The 15,436-nt window shown below is 43.0% G+C and overlaps 2 protein-coding genes across 4 annotated transcripts in view; both read left to right on the forward strand.

Moving 5' to 3' along the window:
• LOC123110534 (protein DA1-related 1) overlaps window positions 1-6,328 on the forward strand; it is an 8,512-nt gene extending 2,184 nt beyond the window's left edge. The window contains exons 1-13 of one of the 2 annotated variants that reach the window (XM_044531075.1): window positions 663-1,189; window positions 1,745-1,895; window positions 2,310-2,435; window positions 2,667-2,757; window positions 2,958-3,123; window positions 3,618-3,738; window positions 3,817-3,900; window positions 4,033-4,152; window positions 4,794-5,006; window positions 5,091-5,150; window positions 5,255-5,373; window positions 5,528-5,586; window positions 5,673-6,328. In XM_044531075.1, coding sequence (XP_044387010.1) covers window positions 2,334-2,435; window positions 2,667-2,757; window positions 2,958-3,123; window positions 3,618-3,738; window positions 3,817-3,900; window positions 4,033-4,152; window positions 4,794-5,006; window positions 5,091-5,150; window positions 5,255-5,373; window positions 5,528-5,586; window positions 5,673-6,004 — 1,467 coding nt within the window. In that variant the 5' untranslated portion in view covers window positions 663-1,189; window positions 1,745-1,895; window positions 2,310-2,333 and the 3' untranslated portion in view covers window positions 6,005-6,328. Of the gene's footprint in view, window positions 1-662; window positions 1,190-1,744; window positions 1,896-2,309; window positions 2,436-2,666; window positions 2,758-2,957; window positions 3,124-3,617; window positions 3,739-3,816; window positions 3,901-4,032; window positions 4,153-4,793; window positions 5,007-5,090; window positions 5,151-5,254; window positions 5,374-5,527; window positions 5,587-5,672 lie in introns of those variants that run through there. The other variant, XM_044531077.1, reaches the window with a different exon arrangement.
• Window positions 6,329-7,631: 1,303 nt separating this feature from the next.
• On the forward strand, window positions 7,632-12,756 carry LOC123110535 (phosphatidylinositol-glycan biosynthesis class X protein). 2 transcript variants are annotated; one of them, XR_006453458.1, is made up of 5 exons: window positions 7,632-7,971; window positions 8,438-8,804; window positions 8,885-9,039; window positions 11,865-12,249; window positions 12,467-12,756. XR_006453458.1 is itself a non-coding variant. In XM_044531078.1 (4 exons), exons 1-4 carry the CDS (start codon window positions 7,885-7,887, stop codon window positions 12,117-12,119), a joined length of 864 nt encoding a protein of 287 aa, XP_044387013.1. In that variant the 5' UTR covers window positions 7,632-7,884; the 3' UTR covers window positions 12,120-12,756. The 2 variants fall into 2 exon arrangements, 1 of the variants encoding a protein (XP_044387013.1); XM_044531078.1 differs by having other exon boundaries at window positions 11,865-12,756.
• Window positions 12,757-15,436: the final 2,680 nt, after the last annotated feature.

Genomic DNA, 15,436 nt, shown 5'->3' on the forward strand with positions numbered 1-15,436 from the left:
TTCGCAAATTCCTTTTTTTTAAATGAATCATGCCTTATTTTTTTGAGACATTTTAAAATTAAACAATTAGTCATGTTATTTATTACTCTCTCTATTTAAAATAATTGAAGTTTTATTTTTTAAGTCAAACTTCATTACATTTGACCAAGTTTATAAAAAAACAAGTTAACATCTACAACGCCAAATTTTCCTCAAGCAATTCGTTATGAAATATATTTTCATATTATATATACTTGATATCGTAGATGTTTACATATTTTTTCAGATTTGCTCAAATTTAAAAATATCTGACTTGGCACAATCCTAAAACTTCAATTATTTTAGTCCCTCCGTTCCTAAATATAAGTCTTTTTAGAGATTCCACTATGGTCTACATACGAAGCAAAATGAGTGAATCTACACTCTAAAATATGTCTATATACATCCGTACGTAGTTTGTAGTGAAATCTCTAAAAAGACTTATATTTCGGAACGGAGGGAGTAGAACGGAGGGAGTACTTGGCTTTGCTTTCTTGATATCTGAAAAATGATATATTGGTCCTGTATAGAAAAGGAGGAAGTAGTAATAAATTGCTCAAGTGTGACCGCGTTGGAGGGGAAAAAACAAGTCAACCAGCAGACACTCTGCCACTCCGCCTCCTCTCACCTCCCCGTCACTCCTCCGGGCGGATCCCCTCCCCGCATGACGCCCGCGGCGCGTTCGACGGAATGCGCCGCCGCGCACCGCCCATGTGGGCGCCTCCCCTCCCGTGCCGCCCGCCGCGCGCACGAGCGCGACGTCGCTGTGCCAGCTGCGCGGCGCCGCGCTGGGCGGGGATGGGGGGTGGCGCGAGGCGGACGTCACCTCCCCTCCTCCCTTTTTGACCCGGGCAACCTCCTCCACCTCCACCACCACCTCCGCTTCCCGTCCATGTCACGCATTTGTTCCCTTTTGCTCCCACCCCGCTTGTCCTCTTCCCCCGCCCCGGCCGCCTACTGGTCGCCCGCTCTCGCGTCTCTCTCGCGCCCTCTCCTCTCTTTATCCCCCCCTCCCCGCGGGCGCCGTCGAGCGCAAGACAGACACCGGTGGCTCGCCCGTCTCTCCGGTAGTTAGTTGCCCCCCTTTCGCTTCGGTTCTTCTTTCTTGGCGATCGAGCCGGCAGAATCCGACGCTCTTTCTTTCCCGGGTTCCTCGGCGTCCAGTCCAAAGGTAGTTCGATGAACTGTTTAGAATTTTGTGTTCCAGAATTCTGCGATGGGGCTTACTGATTAGATTATGTTGGTCTTCTTCTTTGATCTCGTCCCCGAGCTCTGATCTCAGTTGTTCTTGATTTTCTTGTTGTTGAGTCAAAATTTTGAATTGCCCTCTGTTCGTTTCAGAAGCTTTGCTTCGTTTGGGCGTGTAGAACTCTGCTAGAATTTGGCCTTCGACCCTCGGATTCGATCGAATTGATCAAGTGAAAAGAAAGATCCAGTTGATTCCGATACCACACCACCTTCTGATGATCTGATCACAAGAGTGTTTTCTCTGTCTAATCATGCTACCCCTTTCACCAGTAATGTAGAAACATGGGCTCACCGATGATTGCGAATCTTGCCGGATAATTTGGTTGCCACTTGCTAGTGATCACTGTGTGGTCCTAATGGCCTATAATACTTAGAGAAGTGCACCTGTCTTTTTGTCTGATTGTATGACCATTGGTTGCTATTATTGATCACAAAGAATATTTTCTTCCTCATTGAATAATCTCTTCCCCCCTGTTAGGTGACTTGTGAAGAAAAATATCAGGTCATCACCTAACGTGGTTGGAGTATGATCTGGGTTGGCCTCACTGACTGCCAAGGAGTATAAATAGCTGGTTTAGTAGCACTGCACCAGCATTTTGCTTAAGTGAAAGTTCTCAGAGGTTTTCCAGGTATGTCAAATGTAACTGATACAGAGTTGCTTTTTTTTTTGAGAGAGAGAACTGATACAGAGTTGCTCTGCTGCATTCGGTTCGTTATTCTTCATGTTATTTTGTTCTTGTTTCCTCATGGGAATTCAGACCGAAACATACTGATACAGAGTTGCTCTGCTGCATTCGGTTTGTTATTCTTCATGTTATTTTGTTATTGTTTCCTCGTGGGTGTTCAGACTGAAACATATGATTGGACATGTGGTGCCGTTCGTCACTGATCACTTCTGTTCGATGTGGCTCATATCATTAATGCAGAAATGCTAGCCTTGTCTTACTGAAGTCAAGATCTGCCACTGCAACACAAATTAATGCATGTCACTGTGGAGGTCTCAACAAGTTCTGTTTCTGAATTCACCCTGTTCCCGGTTGCAGGATCAAATATATAAGCTCCAGATCATGGGTTGGTTAAACAAAATATTTAAAGGCTCAGTAAACAGAGTTTCAAGGGGTCATTATGATGGCCACTGGCATGAAGGCAACCAATCTGAGCACACCAGAGTTAGCTTCTTGTCATTTACTTCACTATCTATCCATATGCATATACTTCCCAGTCATTTATCCTTTCTACTTTCTATTGTAGCTAGTTCTTTCTTGTTCATAACCTGTCTACACAAGGAAGCATAGACACATTTCATAGAAGTTTAAACAAGCTAGTTATGAACATATTGAATGCATATTCTTGTTATAAAAAAGAATGGCTATTCAAGTTGCTCGTCATTATTGATGTAGGATGCATATGATGAGAGTGACAGTGAAGATATAGCTCGTGCTATTGCATTATCCTTAGCAGAGCAAGATCCGAATAAGGGAAAGGCTATTGGTTAGTATTATCCAAGTCATTCTTATCCTCTTGCCTCTTCGTGCATTCTATTTGTTACTGACTATTCTTGTCTTATATTATGAATAAATATAATCTCCTTGGGGGCAGTGACCGCCGATATGGAAATCTAGTAGAGTCAGTTACTGAGTAAAAGTTGTTCTTTTTTCCTTTACAATTTTCATATGTTTATTTTAATGCAGATCCTGATTATAGTTTGGAGGAAGATGAGCAACTTGCACGGGCTCTCCAGGAGAGCCTTAATACCGAGTCTCCTCCTCGTCAAAATGCTCCTGTTGAGAATGTTCCATCAGAGAGTATCCCAACAAGGGAGCCACATCAGTCTGTCTTGCCCTCAAGTGGATTCAGGTGACTACTGGATGCTACAGTTTGGTGGATATTTCAATTTGTAAGCAATGTTGTAATTTTAAATATCATAAGTTGCTTTCCGTTTGTTTTCTCAACACGTGTTCTATTCGGAAATATTCTTGGTATGTAGTATGTTTCTTCACCTGCTACACTGTGAGCCCTTTCCTCCTTTTGGAAGCTCAAAAGTGCTGATCTGGTGATTGAATCGAACATAAATGGTGAAAGGAAAGTAGGTCATAAAGAGGGTCAGTCCTTGGTACTTTCTATCAGCTTGCAGGTTTTCATGAAATCGCGGAATGGTTAGCTCTACACATATGCTAGCATTTTTCATAAAGCACAGCATGATTAGCTCCGTAGTAGCAAATTGGCTATCTCCTCTTTTTGACTTGGTACAAGCACCATCACACTATCAGTAGTTTGGATGCCAATCTTAACTTGATCAGAAGAACCTACTATTGTGTGCTTCTATTCATAGCTGTTTTTTACTTGTGTAGGACTTGTGCTGGATGTAGAAAGCCAATTGGTCATGGGCGTTTTCTTAGTTGTATGGATGAAGTTTGGCATCCTCAGTGCTTCAAATGTTATGCTTGCAATAAGCCCATATCAGAGTATGAGGTATATAAGCCTACTATATCACCACCTGCCATGCTTCATTTAGATTAAATAATTGATGCTAATCTTTTTACTATGTAGTTCGCCATGCATGAAGACCAGCCATACCACAAATCCTGCTATAAAGATTTTTTTCATCCAAAATGTGATGTCTGCAAGAACTTTGTGAGTGTTTGTCATCCATGTTTATGGATAAGCATTCAATTATTTTCTTGAGAAAATGAGCATGAAAGTGTTGGCTAGAGTTAAATTTTTGATCTGTGCATTGAATCGTGGTTATTGCATTTTCTTCCCCAGATTCCGACAAATAAGAATGGCCTGATCGAATACCGAGCACATCCTTTTTGGATGCAAAAGTACTGCCCTTCCCATGAAGACGATGGCACTCCTAGGTGTTGCAGCTGTGAAAGAATGGAGGTAAATAAGGATTTTATAACCAATCAGACAAATTCGTCCAGGTTGGCTGGTTCCTGTTACTGGAAGTAACCAGAAAATTTTCATTAAAATTTGGAAAACGGTGAAGGTTAAATAATGTTTTTACTCTGAGAAAACGCAAAAGCTTTTGTCTCGATGCATTGATAGAAAGGACCAAATACATGCATAAGAGATAAGACTAGGCAAATGCAACTAAGCACCCCATCAACAAGGCAACACCTGATTAGACGGCCATTACAAGATGCCTCAACAACAAAACACTAGCAATCAAAATAATGTTCTTGGTGCCAGTATAATGACTCATTATCAGTGTTAATGGGTGAGAAAAAGGTAGAACAATCAACATTGTAAATAAATGACTTATTATCATTTCGGTTCTGAACATTGTCCTGCGGTTTTTATTGCCAGGATCTTGAACTCTGGCTTGATATAATGCTTGGTAGAAGCTTACCTAACAAACTAATAAACAGAAAGTATGCTGTATTATTTGTTCCAATTAATTCTACAACTACTCCTTTTTCTTATAGTGATGTATTCCTCATATGCTTAGCCATCTGTGATTATTTTTCTTTGACATTGAAGATTATCTAGAGTAATTCGTTTCGTTTCATCCTGAAATTCAGCCAACGGACATCAAATATATTACATTAGATGATGGGAGGAAACTGTGCTTGGAATGTCTCACTTCTGCAACAATGGACTCTCCCGAATGCCAACACCTTTACATGGACATTCAGGAATTTTTTGAAGGTTTGAATATGAAAGTAGAACAGCAGGTTCCATTACTTTTGGTTGAGCGTCAGGCTCTGAATGAAGCGTTGGAAGCTGAGAAAAGTGTAAGTAGGATGATAATCTGGTTATTTTGCAGACAATGCTTTGTATACTCCCAACTCATCTGTTCTTATTTTCTTTCATCTCAGGGACATCACCTTCCTGAAACCAGAGGTCTATGTCTTTCTGAAGAACAAATTGTCAGAACTGTAAGTTTCTAAATGCTGCCATATTATTGACTTTATTTGATTACAGGCATGTGCAAATTTTACAGTCTGCAATTTGCATGTACTGAACAATTTAATGCATCCAGATCTTAAAAAGACCAACAATTGGACCAGGAAACAGAATTATGGATATGATTACAGGACCATACAAGCTGGTCCGACGGTGTGAAGTGACCGCCATCCTAATACTGTATGGTCTACCAAGGTATATTGTTCTAGAATTTGTTTCCCCTTACTATGAACACAGGTTAGATTGTTGTTCTTAAGGACCTACTTATTCGAAAGTCATTATCTGTCATGAAGTTCTTTTGTATGGATTGTATCTAGATAAATTTCCTTATAGTTTAGTTGCCATCCAGATTGCAAACTGGCTCCATCCTTGCTCACGAGATGATGCACGCATATCTTCGCCTTAAAGGTACATGTAGTCATGCTCATAAATTTTTAGTTGGATTCACTTGCATTCTCATCCTATTCTCAGCGCCGCCTTCTTTCTTTCTGCAGGATACCGATCCCTTAGCCCTCAGGTTGAAGAAGGCATCTGTCAAGTCCTATCCCACATGTGGCTTGAGTCTGAAATCATTGCCGGTGCTAGTGGCAACGCTTCTTCCAGCTCGGCATCATCATCGTCTTCGTCGGCAGCTCCTACCTCTTCAAAGAAGGGAGCGAAGACAGAATTTGAGAAGAAACTCGGGGCGTTCATCAAGAATCAGATCGAAACAGATTCGTCCGTGGAATATGGGGATGGTTTTCGGGCAGGCATTCAAGCGGTTGAACAATATGGCTTGAGAAGTACCCTTGCTCATATGAGGCTGACAGGGTCCTTTCCTTATTGACGATCATTCAGAGAAGAACATTACTCCGATTTGTGAAGATGGCTGCATATTTTGGAGGTTATTTGGTGGAATTAGATGCATCATATATATACAACAGGATAAGATTAGTTTACAGTAAAGTAATAAGAAGAGAAAGAAAGATTATCCGTATAGATATTTTCAAATTTTCCTGTTGTCTGTGAAATAATACATGTAAGTCTTTAAGATATAGAGGTACTATAGTTGTTTTTCACATTGCCAGCATACATGGCAAACTTTGGTGAACATATCTTACATAAAGGAGTACAACATTTGGATAAATTGTGGGGGAAATGTTCTTATCAATTGCGCTGATCATTTTTGTTTCACTGTGAACAAGTGTTTGCGCACTATTCATAAGTTCTCAAGGGCACCGACATATACCATACACAAGTGGCTTTTGCGCACTGTTCATAAAGTTCTCAAGGGCACCGACGAACGTACCATACACAAGTGTCCGTTCCATCATACTCCATCAGTTTCAAATTTGAACTAAAACCATGACAAGTACTCCGTAGTTTGGAACTGAAGGAATCGTATATAGTGTAGGTTAAATTAGGAACATTCATTTATTTGTCAACGTTCGACAAGATCTTTATATCTCTTGTGTACTACTACAAATCTCGTTCCCAGATCAAATGGTTCTTTGCAGTGACTTAGAAATAGTGGTCTGCGATATAGTAATTTTTTTTGTTTTCAAGTGTGTTTACTCAACGAGATGAAAAATGGAATATTTATGTAAAAAAAGAGATGAAAAAGGGAATTGAGAAGACCAAACTGATGAATTTGATGATTTGTAATTAAGCTTTTTGATCATGTATGCAAAATTCCATCATACATCATGCTCACAGGGACCGGTTTGTGAAAAAAAAAACATGTTTCAACGTCACGCATTGATCCTTGCATCTTCATGCCTCGGAGGCTCGGAAGGAGAGGCGGGTGGATTTTTTTGCCTCATTCTACATAGGGTTTGATGATTTGCCCAGTGACGGTGCCAGGAATCCAATCATGTGTAGTCAATTGAATGTTGTGTAGTCAGATATATGCATTTATAAGATTTTTTGGCATGATTTCTACTTGATGCATGTAGTTTTTGCAAAAAGCTGGGTAGTCATTCAAAAAGTCACTTTGGAACCCGGGTGCATTGGAGCCCTATTTTTTGAACTGTGTCAAAATGCTATTTTGAAGTTTCAAAAAATTCTGAAAACAAATCAACATGTTTATATGAATGTATGTTACACATGTGTAAATTTTGATGCTGAAATAAGTAACCATGTGAGTTACACAAAAATGACAAAATCATGATTTTGGAAAGATGAACAGTGCATGTATTATTCACTATTTGAAAATCACTATTTTTGTTATTTTTGTATAGGTTGCATATTTACTTATTTCATCACCAAACTTTACACATGTGTAATATACATTCATATGATCACGCAGAATTTTTTTCGGAATTTTTTGAAACCTTAAATGTGATTTTCAAAGTATTTAAAATAAAGTCCTCCAATACACCCGGGTTCCAAAAATCCACTCTCGGTAGCCCAAGTGTGGCTTCGCCACTGGATTTGCCCCGTCATTGTTTCAGTGGCAAGTGACCCCGGCCCCATCCGGCAACCTGAAGAGGGCAAATTATCAAACGGAGAAGAAATTTCTCCTCGGAAGAAAGAAGGGGAAGGGAGAAGGAAGAGGCACGCCGCCCAGATCGCCTCCACAGAAGAAAATCCGGCACGCGAGGCCGTAGCGCCGTAGGCACCTACGCAAGGAGGGCCGGCGGTCCTCGAGGCCGCCTGGCGAACCCGTCCGGCCGCGCCCTTCCCCGGTCGCTTCCGGCTCCTCTCCCATTCTTCCCCTCCATCTCCATGGCCGTGGGGAGTGGGCCGTGCTTGCTCGCCGTGGCGCTTCTCGCCGCCGCTTGGATCTCCGACGCTTCGTCATCGGATAAGCAGGTGCGTGGGGGTTGGAATGGATTCGCCTGGACCCTTGAGCGTGTGTACTAACATTTTTGTGCGATTTTCTGCGGAATCTGCAACCCGTCCATGTTTTGGGTATGCTGTTGCCTGCTGGGGTTGGTTGGGGCTTGTGGTGCCCATACGATGTGTAGCTCGATAAGCGATGGATTGCGCAAAGCTCCCACGCTTCCATGGTCTTGCCATTGGTGATGTAGCCTCGCTCAGCCACAAAGATCAGCAGGATACGTGCAGCAGTCATCTCATGTTAGATTAAGGCTGCTGCCTGTGAGCTCAGTGGTCTGTTGTAATTAACTGTACCTCGTTTGCGGTTTTTTAGCATAATTGTTTGCACATCTGGACATCCCATACTTTTAGGTGCTATATTTTGAATTTTGGTGTGCTTTTGTTCCAAGTTGTTTCATACAGTGTTTTGTTGACAAGTTCTAACTCCTGTTCTGAACAGGCACACAGCAACCGGCAATATGTCAATTGCATGCCTTGCTCTAGGACATACGTTGCTGACGCATATGTCGATGCCTTGACGAGCCAGCTCTCTCAACATCGTGACTTGACTGAAGTACCTGACAAATCTGACTTGTGTAAAGGACTTGCTGATGAACTTGATGTGCCTACGCTTTCAGAAGTGCATCGTCAGCTGGTTGGTGAAGGTTCCCACCGCGGCTTGATCTATTCTGTCAAATTTGGTAACTCCAAAGATGCTATGGTACAATTCCTTGATGGTTACGATGCCAATCTGGTGATAATTGAAAAGCTCCCGAGTGGTGTATTTGCTGACCCATTTGAGCTGCAGCACTTTGTTGAGCGGAAAGGTGAAACCAAACTCTGAGCTGGCCAAGCAACTATGGTACTACTCATTTGCATCATGCTAATTTCCATTTTTGTCTTGCAGTTTTTCTTGATGTTGCTGTTTTTGGAGACACGAACCTTGAACTGCCATCCGCTCTGTCCAACCGGTCAGCTGTTGAGATTCATTTTGATCTCAAACCAAGCACATCAATGGACTATAACCTTGTAACAGAGCTTCCTCTCCATGCTAGATATCCAGTAAGTTTCTTTTTCTTCTCAAACATGCATCTGTACTGTTTGGCAGGCCACCAACCCGAAGCATAGGTCAAAAGAAAACTAAATGAAAAAAAAAAAAGAGAAACGAAAGAAGCTAAACTAACTACAAAACTGTCAAGGCTGCAAGATCAATGGGTGCCATCAGGAGGCCCGGTAAATTTCTAATTTTGAAATAAACTATATGTGCTAACAAACAGCCAACTTGATCAATTTGGTCCTTGCTGTCCGCAAATGCGCATGCTTCTTATACAGAAAGTGATCATAAAAGAGGTATCACTCATATTGTGTTCTCAATTTGAGTAAACTAGTTCATGTAGATATTTGAAATACTGAACAGTGTTCTGGTGGTTATATGCATATTACATCCCTGATGGATATTGAACAACGCGTCCTCTCAACATAGGAAACACTTATTTTAGGTCAGGTTGACCCACAATAATGGAAGGCTTGGCACGTGTTTATTGCAGAACATTCAAGTAACAAATATTGAGTAGAGATGGGAAAAAAATCTTGCAACTTCATTTCTGTTTAGTTTTGCTCTAGGTCACCATCTTACTAGCTCCATTTATTTGTGCTAATGTCATGGAGCAACCCACCTTAAAAGGTTTCTAATGTTTTCCATAAGAATATTAAAACTGGCGAATAGTGGCGGAGATGGACTACATCTGGCAAATTTAATTTTCTGATAAGCTGCACGTGACAATAAATTTACTTCAGCTATACAGTCAACAAGGACAGGTAGAAATGAGGAAGACAAATAAGACGAATGCATAAAATCATTATTCATTGTACATTTGGGTGTTTTGGCTTTCATCTTTGTAGGTTGAGTTTATTTTTTATATTATCCTGCTTACCTAAATTGTACACACCTCCGAGTAAATATGGAAGGTTGAATGGTGTCAAGGGATTGAGTAAAACAAGGGTAACTGCAGTTATGTGATCATAAAGTGTAGCTAGTGAAATGTAAACCAAGTTATTGGAGTACATTTGATTTACCTTTTCTAGGGAACACACTAACTTTAAATATGCAATGTAAGAGCATCTACAGCCGGACTTGGCAAATCCAGCCCCTCAAACGCCCGCGGACGCGCCCGGGCGCGTCCGCGGGCACTGACCGAGCACTCCTCAAAAAATGCAATCCACATCTGGACACCTCAATTACCATATAAAACTCATGCAACTATGTCGACGCGCACGCATCGTCCAGGTACTCCATCACACTACACTAAACATGCCACCGGACTACCAAAATTTGGCATGTTCGGCTATGGTGGAGTTCATCCACGGCTGCCCTTGCCCTTCCCGGCGCCCTTGCCGTCCTTCTCGCGGAGGTACCGGTCGAAGACGCAGTACGGATTGAGCTGGATCTGCTCGTCGCCGTCGCTGTCCTCCTTCTCCTCCTTCGGTGGCAGTCCGGCCATGGCACGGACCGCCCGATTCTGCTCTCGGGCGAGGGCGCGCGTGTTCCTCTGCTGTTGTTTCTTCACAATGCGGGCGCGGATGGCTTCCTCCTCTGCGGCCGCCTGCGCCGCCGCCATTTCCGCCGTGATACTGGCCTCGGCGGCCCTTATCCTCTCCTTCCCACGGCGGGCCGCCGGGTCCCGGTGGGACACATAGTCTGCCCGACCGGTGATGGAGAAGGAGAGGTGTTCCGGCTGCCGGGACCACGAGGATCCAGCACCAGAGGATCCGAGCGCCCGGTGAGCCGACACTATGGCATCGCGGTGGATGGATCCGTCCGTCGGTCGGGCGCTGTCCTCCCGGGAGCGGCGGAGTGCAATGCGGACTGCCATTGCCTCCAACCCACACGGGATGACACCCCAGTCGACGGATCCGGACTTGTCGGAGTCCGATCCGCTGCCCGCCATGCTGGAGACGAGTTTGGGTAGCGGAGGGGAGTGGAGTGAAGTGGCTAGGGTTTGCTCCGGCGAGAGGATGGGGACGAATATAAGTGGGGTTGGGCGGGCCAGCATGGGCCGGGTCCGACATGGCGGGCGCGCCCGGGTGTCCCCATATCCGCCCCATATTTTGGCTGGATATGGGGGGTGCTGGTCAGCCCGGGCGTTTGAGGCGTCCGTCTGGGTCGAAAAAACATGACCGGTCAGTGACCGGGCGGCCCGCCCGGGCGTATGAGGCGGGTTTGAGAGGTCCGGCTGTAGATGATCTAATACTTGCATCTGAAATGTCCTACAATGCCTTGGAGAGATTGTTGGATGCTCCAGGAAGTAACGAGAAAAGCAAAGAAAGCTACATTTGTGGTGTGGCCAAATACCCCACCCTACGTTTGAATCTTCTAGCTTGCGGCTTGGAAACATGCCTGAGATATATGTGGTGTCATGAAAGTTTTGCCGAGTTGTCCTGTTTATTTATGTTTGCCCTTCATTTGTTCTAGAAGGTGGATATCCATAACAGTTGGACTTGTACATTAATATTCTAAATATTTTTCCTTTTAAGGCTTTATTTATCATGGTCAACTTCTCGTACATATATTTAGAAAAGCTTATAAAAAAATACCTGGGTCTTACTTATTTGATCCTTTGTTGATATATCTCTGAAATAGCTCCTAGCAGGCTATTTCTTTTTAAAAACTCGGTCCTAGCAGACTATTCACTATCATGTTTAAGATTCTATAATCTAGCCCTGTTTTATTTATTATCCTGTATTCATTGTCAGCTTCTCATGTGTAGATTTGGTATAAACAATTTTCAATCTCGGTAAATACGTGCCGGCTTTCAGTTTTTTTTGCTTTCTTAATAGTAGAACGCTTCTGAAGAAAACCCCTAGCTGATTGCCGTATTTATTTGCAGCCTCTTGATGCCAGCGGTTACGCAACGGTTGAGTTCGGCAGCCCAGACCTGCTCCTCCGTTACAGGAGAAAGGAAACCCGTCCTGATTCCTGTGTGTGGGCCCTCCGGGATCTCCACGCCACGCCTGTGGAGAAAGCCGCATGGCGCATACCCTGTGGCGACGAAGCGCACACGGGATTTGTATCTAGCCTCACTTTCATGTCAGCTCTGGTTTGCTCCATGTCCATAGTCTTAGCAGCTTCCCTAACTCCTTGATACAAGTGCTGGAAACACAGGACACGGTGCATTGATATGGTCGGCAGAAAATGACTTTTTTTGTCGCAAGACTTGTGCACATCATTTCACGCGTACTTTTACGCGTCATTTGCAAAAAAGAAAAGAAGGATGAAAATTCAATTTGATCTGAAATTCTGAAGCCACACTGTTCCGTGATATCATCATCTTTGAGGAAGCCAGGTAGAGGCAGTTGAAGAGCATCAGCTGCATTATTGGTGTGACCTTGTCCTGTTGTCACTGCACGCTTATAACTAACTGACGGGCAGAAGAGGGGGGTCGTCCTGGAAGAAGAAGAATAAGAAGATGTGTTGCTGCAACTTGCCGGTTGAAGCGAGCACTTGTGGTGAGTGGATCCGCTGGACAGGGCCTCCATGAAGCCTCTCTGCACTTCACCTGATCACCTCCCTTATTTTACTACTCCCTCCGTCCGGAAATACTTGTCATCAAAATGAATAAAATGGGATGTATCTACCTTTTTATTCATTTTGATGACAAGTGTTTTCTGACGGAGGGAATACTTGTGCCGAGGGCTTGTTCTATTATAATATTTATATATAAAGGGATCTCGTATGACTTTCCAAGCAATTTTCCGATATAAATATTGTTTGATCTTTAAGATTTGAAACACTTGCATTTCGCCTACCGGGCACTTTTCACCTAAAATGAAGCGCATCCGCCGGATGGAGCATCGTCCATCGATCGGCCAGTTAGTATCGGCTGCACAGTACTTCCGTTCACCTAATTCCACTTTAAAAGAAAAGTGATTTCCTATATTGTTCCTTTGGTGCAATCAATGGTATCCTATCATGTAGGATGAACTGACAGCGATGAAATCACTTAATTTTTCATCATGTTCTTATGTCATTAGAATCCCGCGAATCATAGAGTCCACGAGATACGTAACCCCGCGATTCAGATGGTCCACACGATGTAGAATCATCGAATCAAAGATGTCCACACAAGATATGAATTATGATATGCGCAGTGGTGGGTCTCGATCACAGCAGTAATCTCCACGTCGGTCAGGTTCGTCGTCCGCCTCGCTGAGTGCTGCTTCGCCTAGTGAATGCCGTCGCTGTTATTCTGCATCCATGGATAGGGACCTCGCTGACACGGCAACCCCGTGGCCTGTGTGGACTAGATCGGCTGTCCATTTGCCGCGGCCAGTATCAACTTCGCCTTATATTTGGCGTCGACAGCGCGAGGCGTGAAGATCCAAAAGACTGGCGGGGCGGATTTGGTGTGACCGTGGTTCCAAGTCATCAATCAAGAATATCAAACATGTAATAAAATAGAATAATCCGAAAGCTTCTGAAGAGCCGCTCAGGTTGGCATATTATCGACGAGAAGGACCGAGACAACACCAGAATGAAATCTATTACTCCCTCCGTTCGGAATTACTTGTCGCAAAAATGGATGTATCTAGATGTATTTTAGTTCTAGATACATCCATTTCCAAGACAAGTAATTCCGAACGGAAGGAGTACTTCCTCTTTTCGCAAACAACAAAGAATCTATTACTGCCTCCATTCCAAATTAAGTGACATGGTCTTAGTTGGAACGAAGGAACTAACATACTAAGCTCTCTTGATTTGAAGTTTTTTTTTCCTTTTTTACGGGAACTCTAGATTTGGAGCCTCCTCATGCATCGAGGGTTGTGGGAGATGCTATGATCCCCGTCCCTAAGGGTGTGTCGTTGGGCCAGCCGTTTATTTTCCAGAGAAGGTATTGCCTGATTTTTTTTATTTTCTTCCTATATGTGTTTTTCAGCGGTTTAAATAGTTTTTCTTTTGGGTTTTCTTGCTTTTATCTTTCTTGTTTTTTTTCTTTTCTTTTCCTTTTTATTCTCTTTTTTCTTCTCTTTTTATTCTTACATCTAATTTTGTTTCTTTCTTTTCTATGTTTTTCACTGGTTGTAATGGTTTTTCTATTGGTTATTTCCTGCTTTTTTTTGTCTTTCTATTTTTTATTTATTTTTCTCATGATAAGTCGAAAACTATGGACATTTTTGAATTCATGAATATTTTGAAAGACTTTGATCATTTTAAAATTTAAGAAGTTTTGTCAATTTTGCGAACATGGTTGAAATCCACAAATATTTTTAAACTCCTGAGGATTTTTCTAAAATTCATATTTTAAATATTAAAAATATTAAAATCCAAGATGTTTTGAAACACGTAAACTTCTTTGAATAGAAAAGTGAAAAACAAAACTAGGCGAGCTAGTGGAGCAGGGAGCCGAGCGAGAGCTTCATGGGCGCCCCATGTAAGCGTGATAGCACCAACTCCATGGTTTCAATATGGAATAAGATCTCCCAAGGGGCACATACAACCACCACTTGCTATTGTCGAGGCCGAAATGTGTAAGGAATCCATAACCACACACGTAAAAACGTCGCTCTCATCTCATAACAAAATATTGTCTCCAACAGTCCCAACATGATATACTAGATGTGCTAATTCTCATCTAGATAAAAAGTAACAAAGTCATATCTAACTTGTAATTATTTAATCAATCAAACAGAAAGAAAAGAAAAGAAAAACTCCACGAATCTCCGTGTAAAATAAAATGATGTAGAAGTTAGACGTGGCTTTGTTAACTCTCATCTATTCCCTCAGTTTCAAAATAGATGACCCAACTTTATACTAATTTTGTATTAAAGTTTGTACAAAGTTGAGTCATCTATTTTGGAACGGAGGGAGTAGATGAGAGCTAGTCACACTCATATATACCATCATAATATAACCTGGAATATGCGACATGAAGAAAAAGTAAAAAAAAAGGAGAGAAAAAAGTCTATGTATCATATATAAAAAAAGCCAGACAGTATGTAAAATAAGCGATATATTCACTCTATCTCTTTTGGAAAGTTTCCACTGCCTTATCAACAAAATCAGCTGTCACCTGTTATAGGCAGACAAGCAAACGGCAGACGGCGACCGAAAATAAAAAATAAAGCGAGTGGCACGGGGACAAGCGTAAAGTATCCCGGGGAACAGTTGGCCTCCCTCCCTCGCTCGCTCGCTCTCCTCCTCCTCCTTCCGGCTCGGCTCCTCTGCGGTGGCTCGCCGCGGTGGGCCCCACCCCGTTCAGCCCGCAGCCCAATCATGAGCCCGAAACGGCAACGAGGCCTGGACGGGGGATCGGCGCACCCCAAACGAACCTCCCACTCCTGCTCCCACCCCAGCCAGGGAAACAAAACGACGGGGCGGAGACGAGACGCGTCCCGTCCGCGCACGCTACTCGATTGGTTGCTTCCTTCCGCCCGCTGCTGCTGCCGCTGCCGCCAGCGCTCC

Source organism: Triticum aestivum, chromosome 5B (assembly GCF_018294505.1).
Source record: "Triticum aestivum cultivar Chinese Spring chromosome 5B, IWGSC CS RefSeq v2.1, whole genome shotgun sequence".
Lineage (NCBI taxonomy): Eukaryota > Viridiplantae > Streptophyta > Magnoliopsida > Poales > Poaceae > Triticum > Triticum aestivum.

What these genes read in the sequence shown, in the direction of transcription:
- LOC123110535 (XM_044531078.1), top strand. Translation starts at nt 7,885, where the DNA reads ATGGCCGTGGGGAGTGGGCCGTGCTTGCTCGCCGTGGCGCTTCTCGCC. An exon ending in CTTCGTCATCGGATAAGCAG is followed by an intron (nt 7,972 to 8,437) that starts GTGCGTGGGGGT and finishes TGTTCTGAACAG; the next exon opens with GCACACAGCAACCGGCAATA. An exon ending in CTCTCCATGCTAGATATCCA is followed by an intron (nt 9,040 to 11,864) that starts GTAAGTTTCTTT and finishes ATTTATTTGCAG; the next exon opens with CCTCTTGATGCCAGCGGTTA.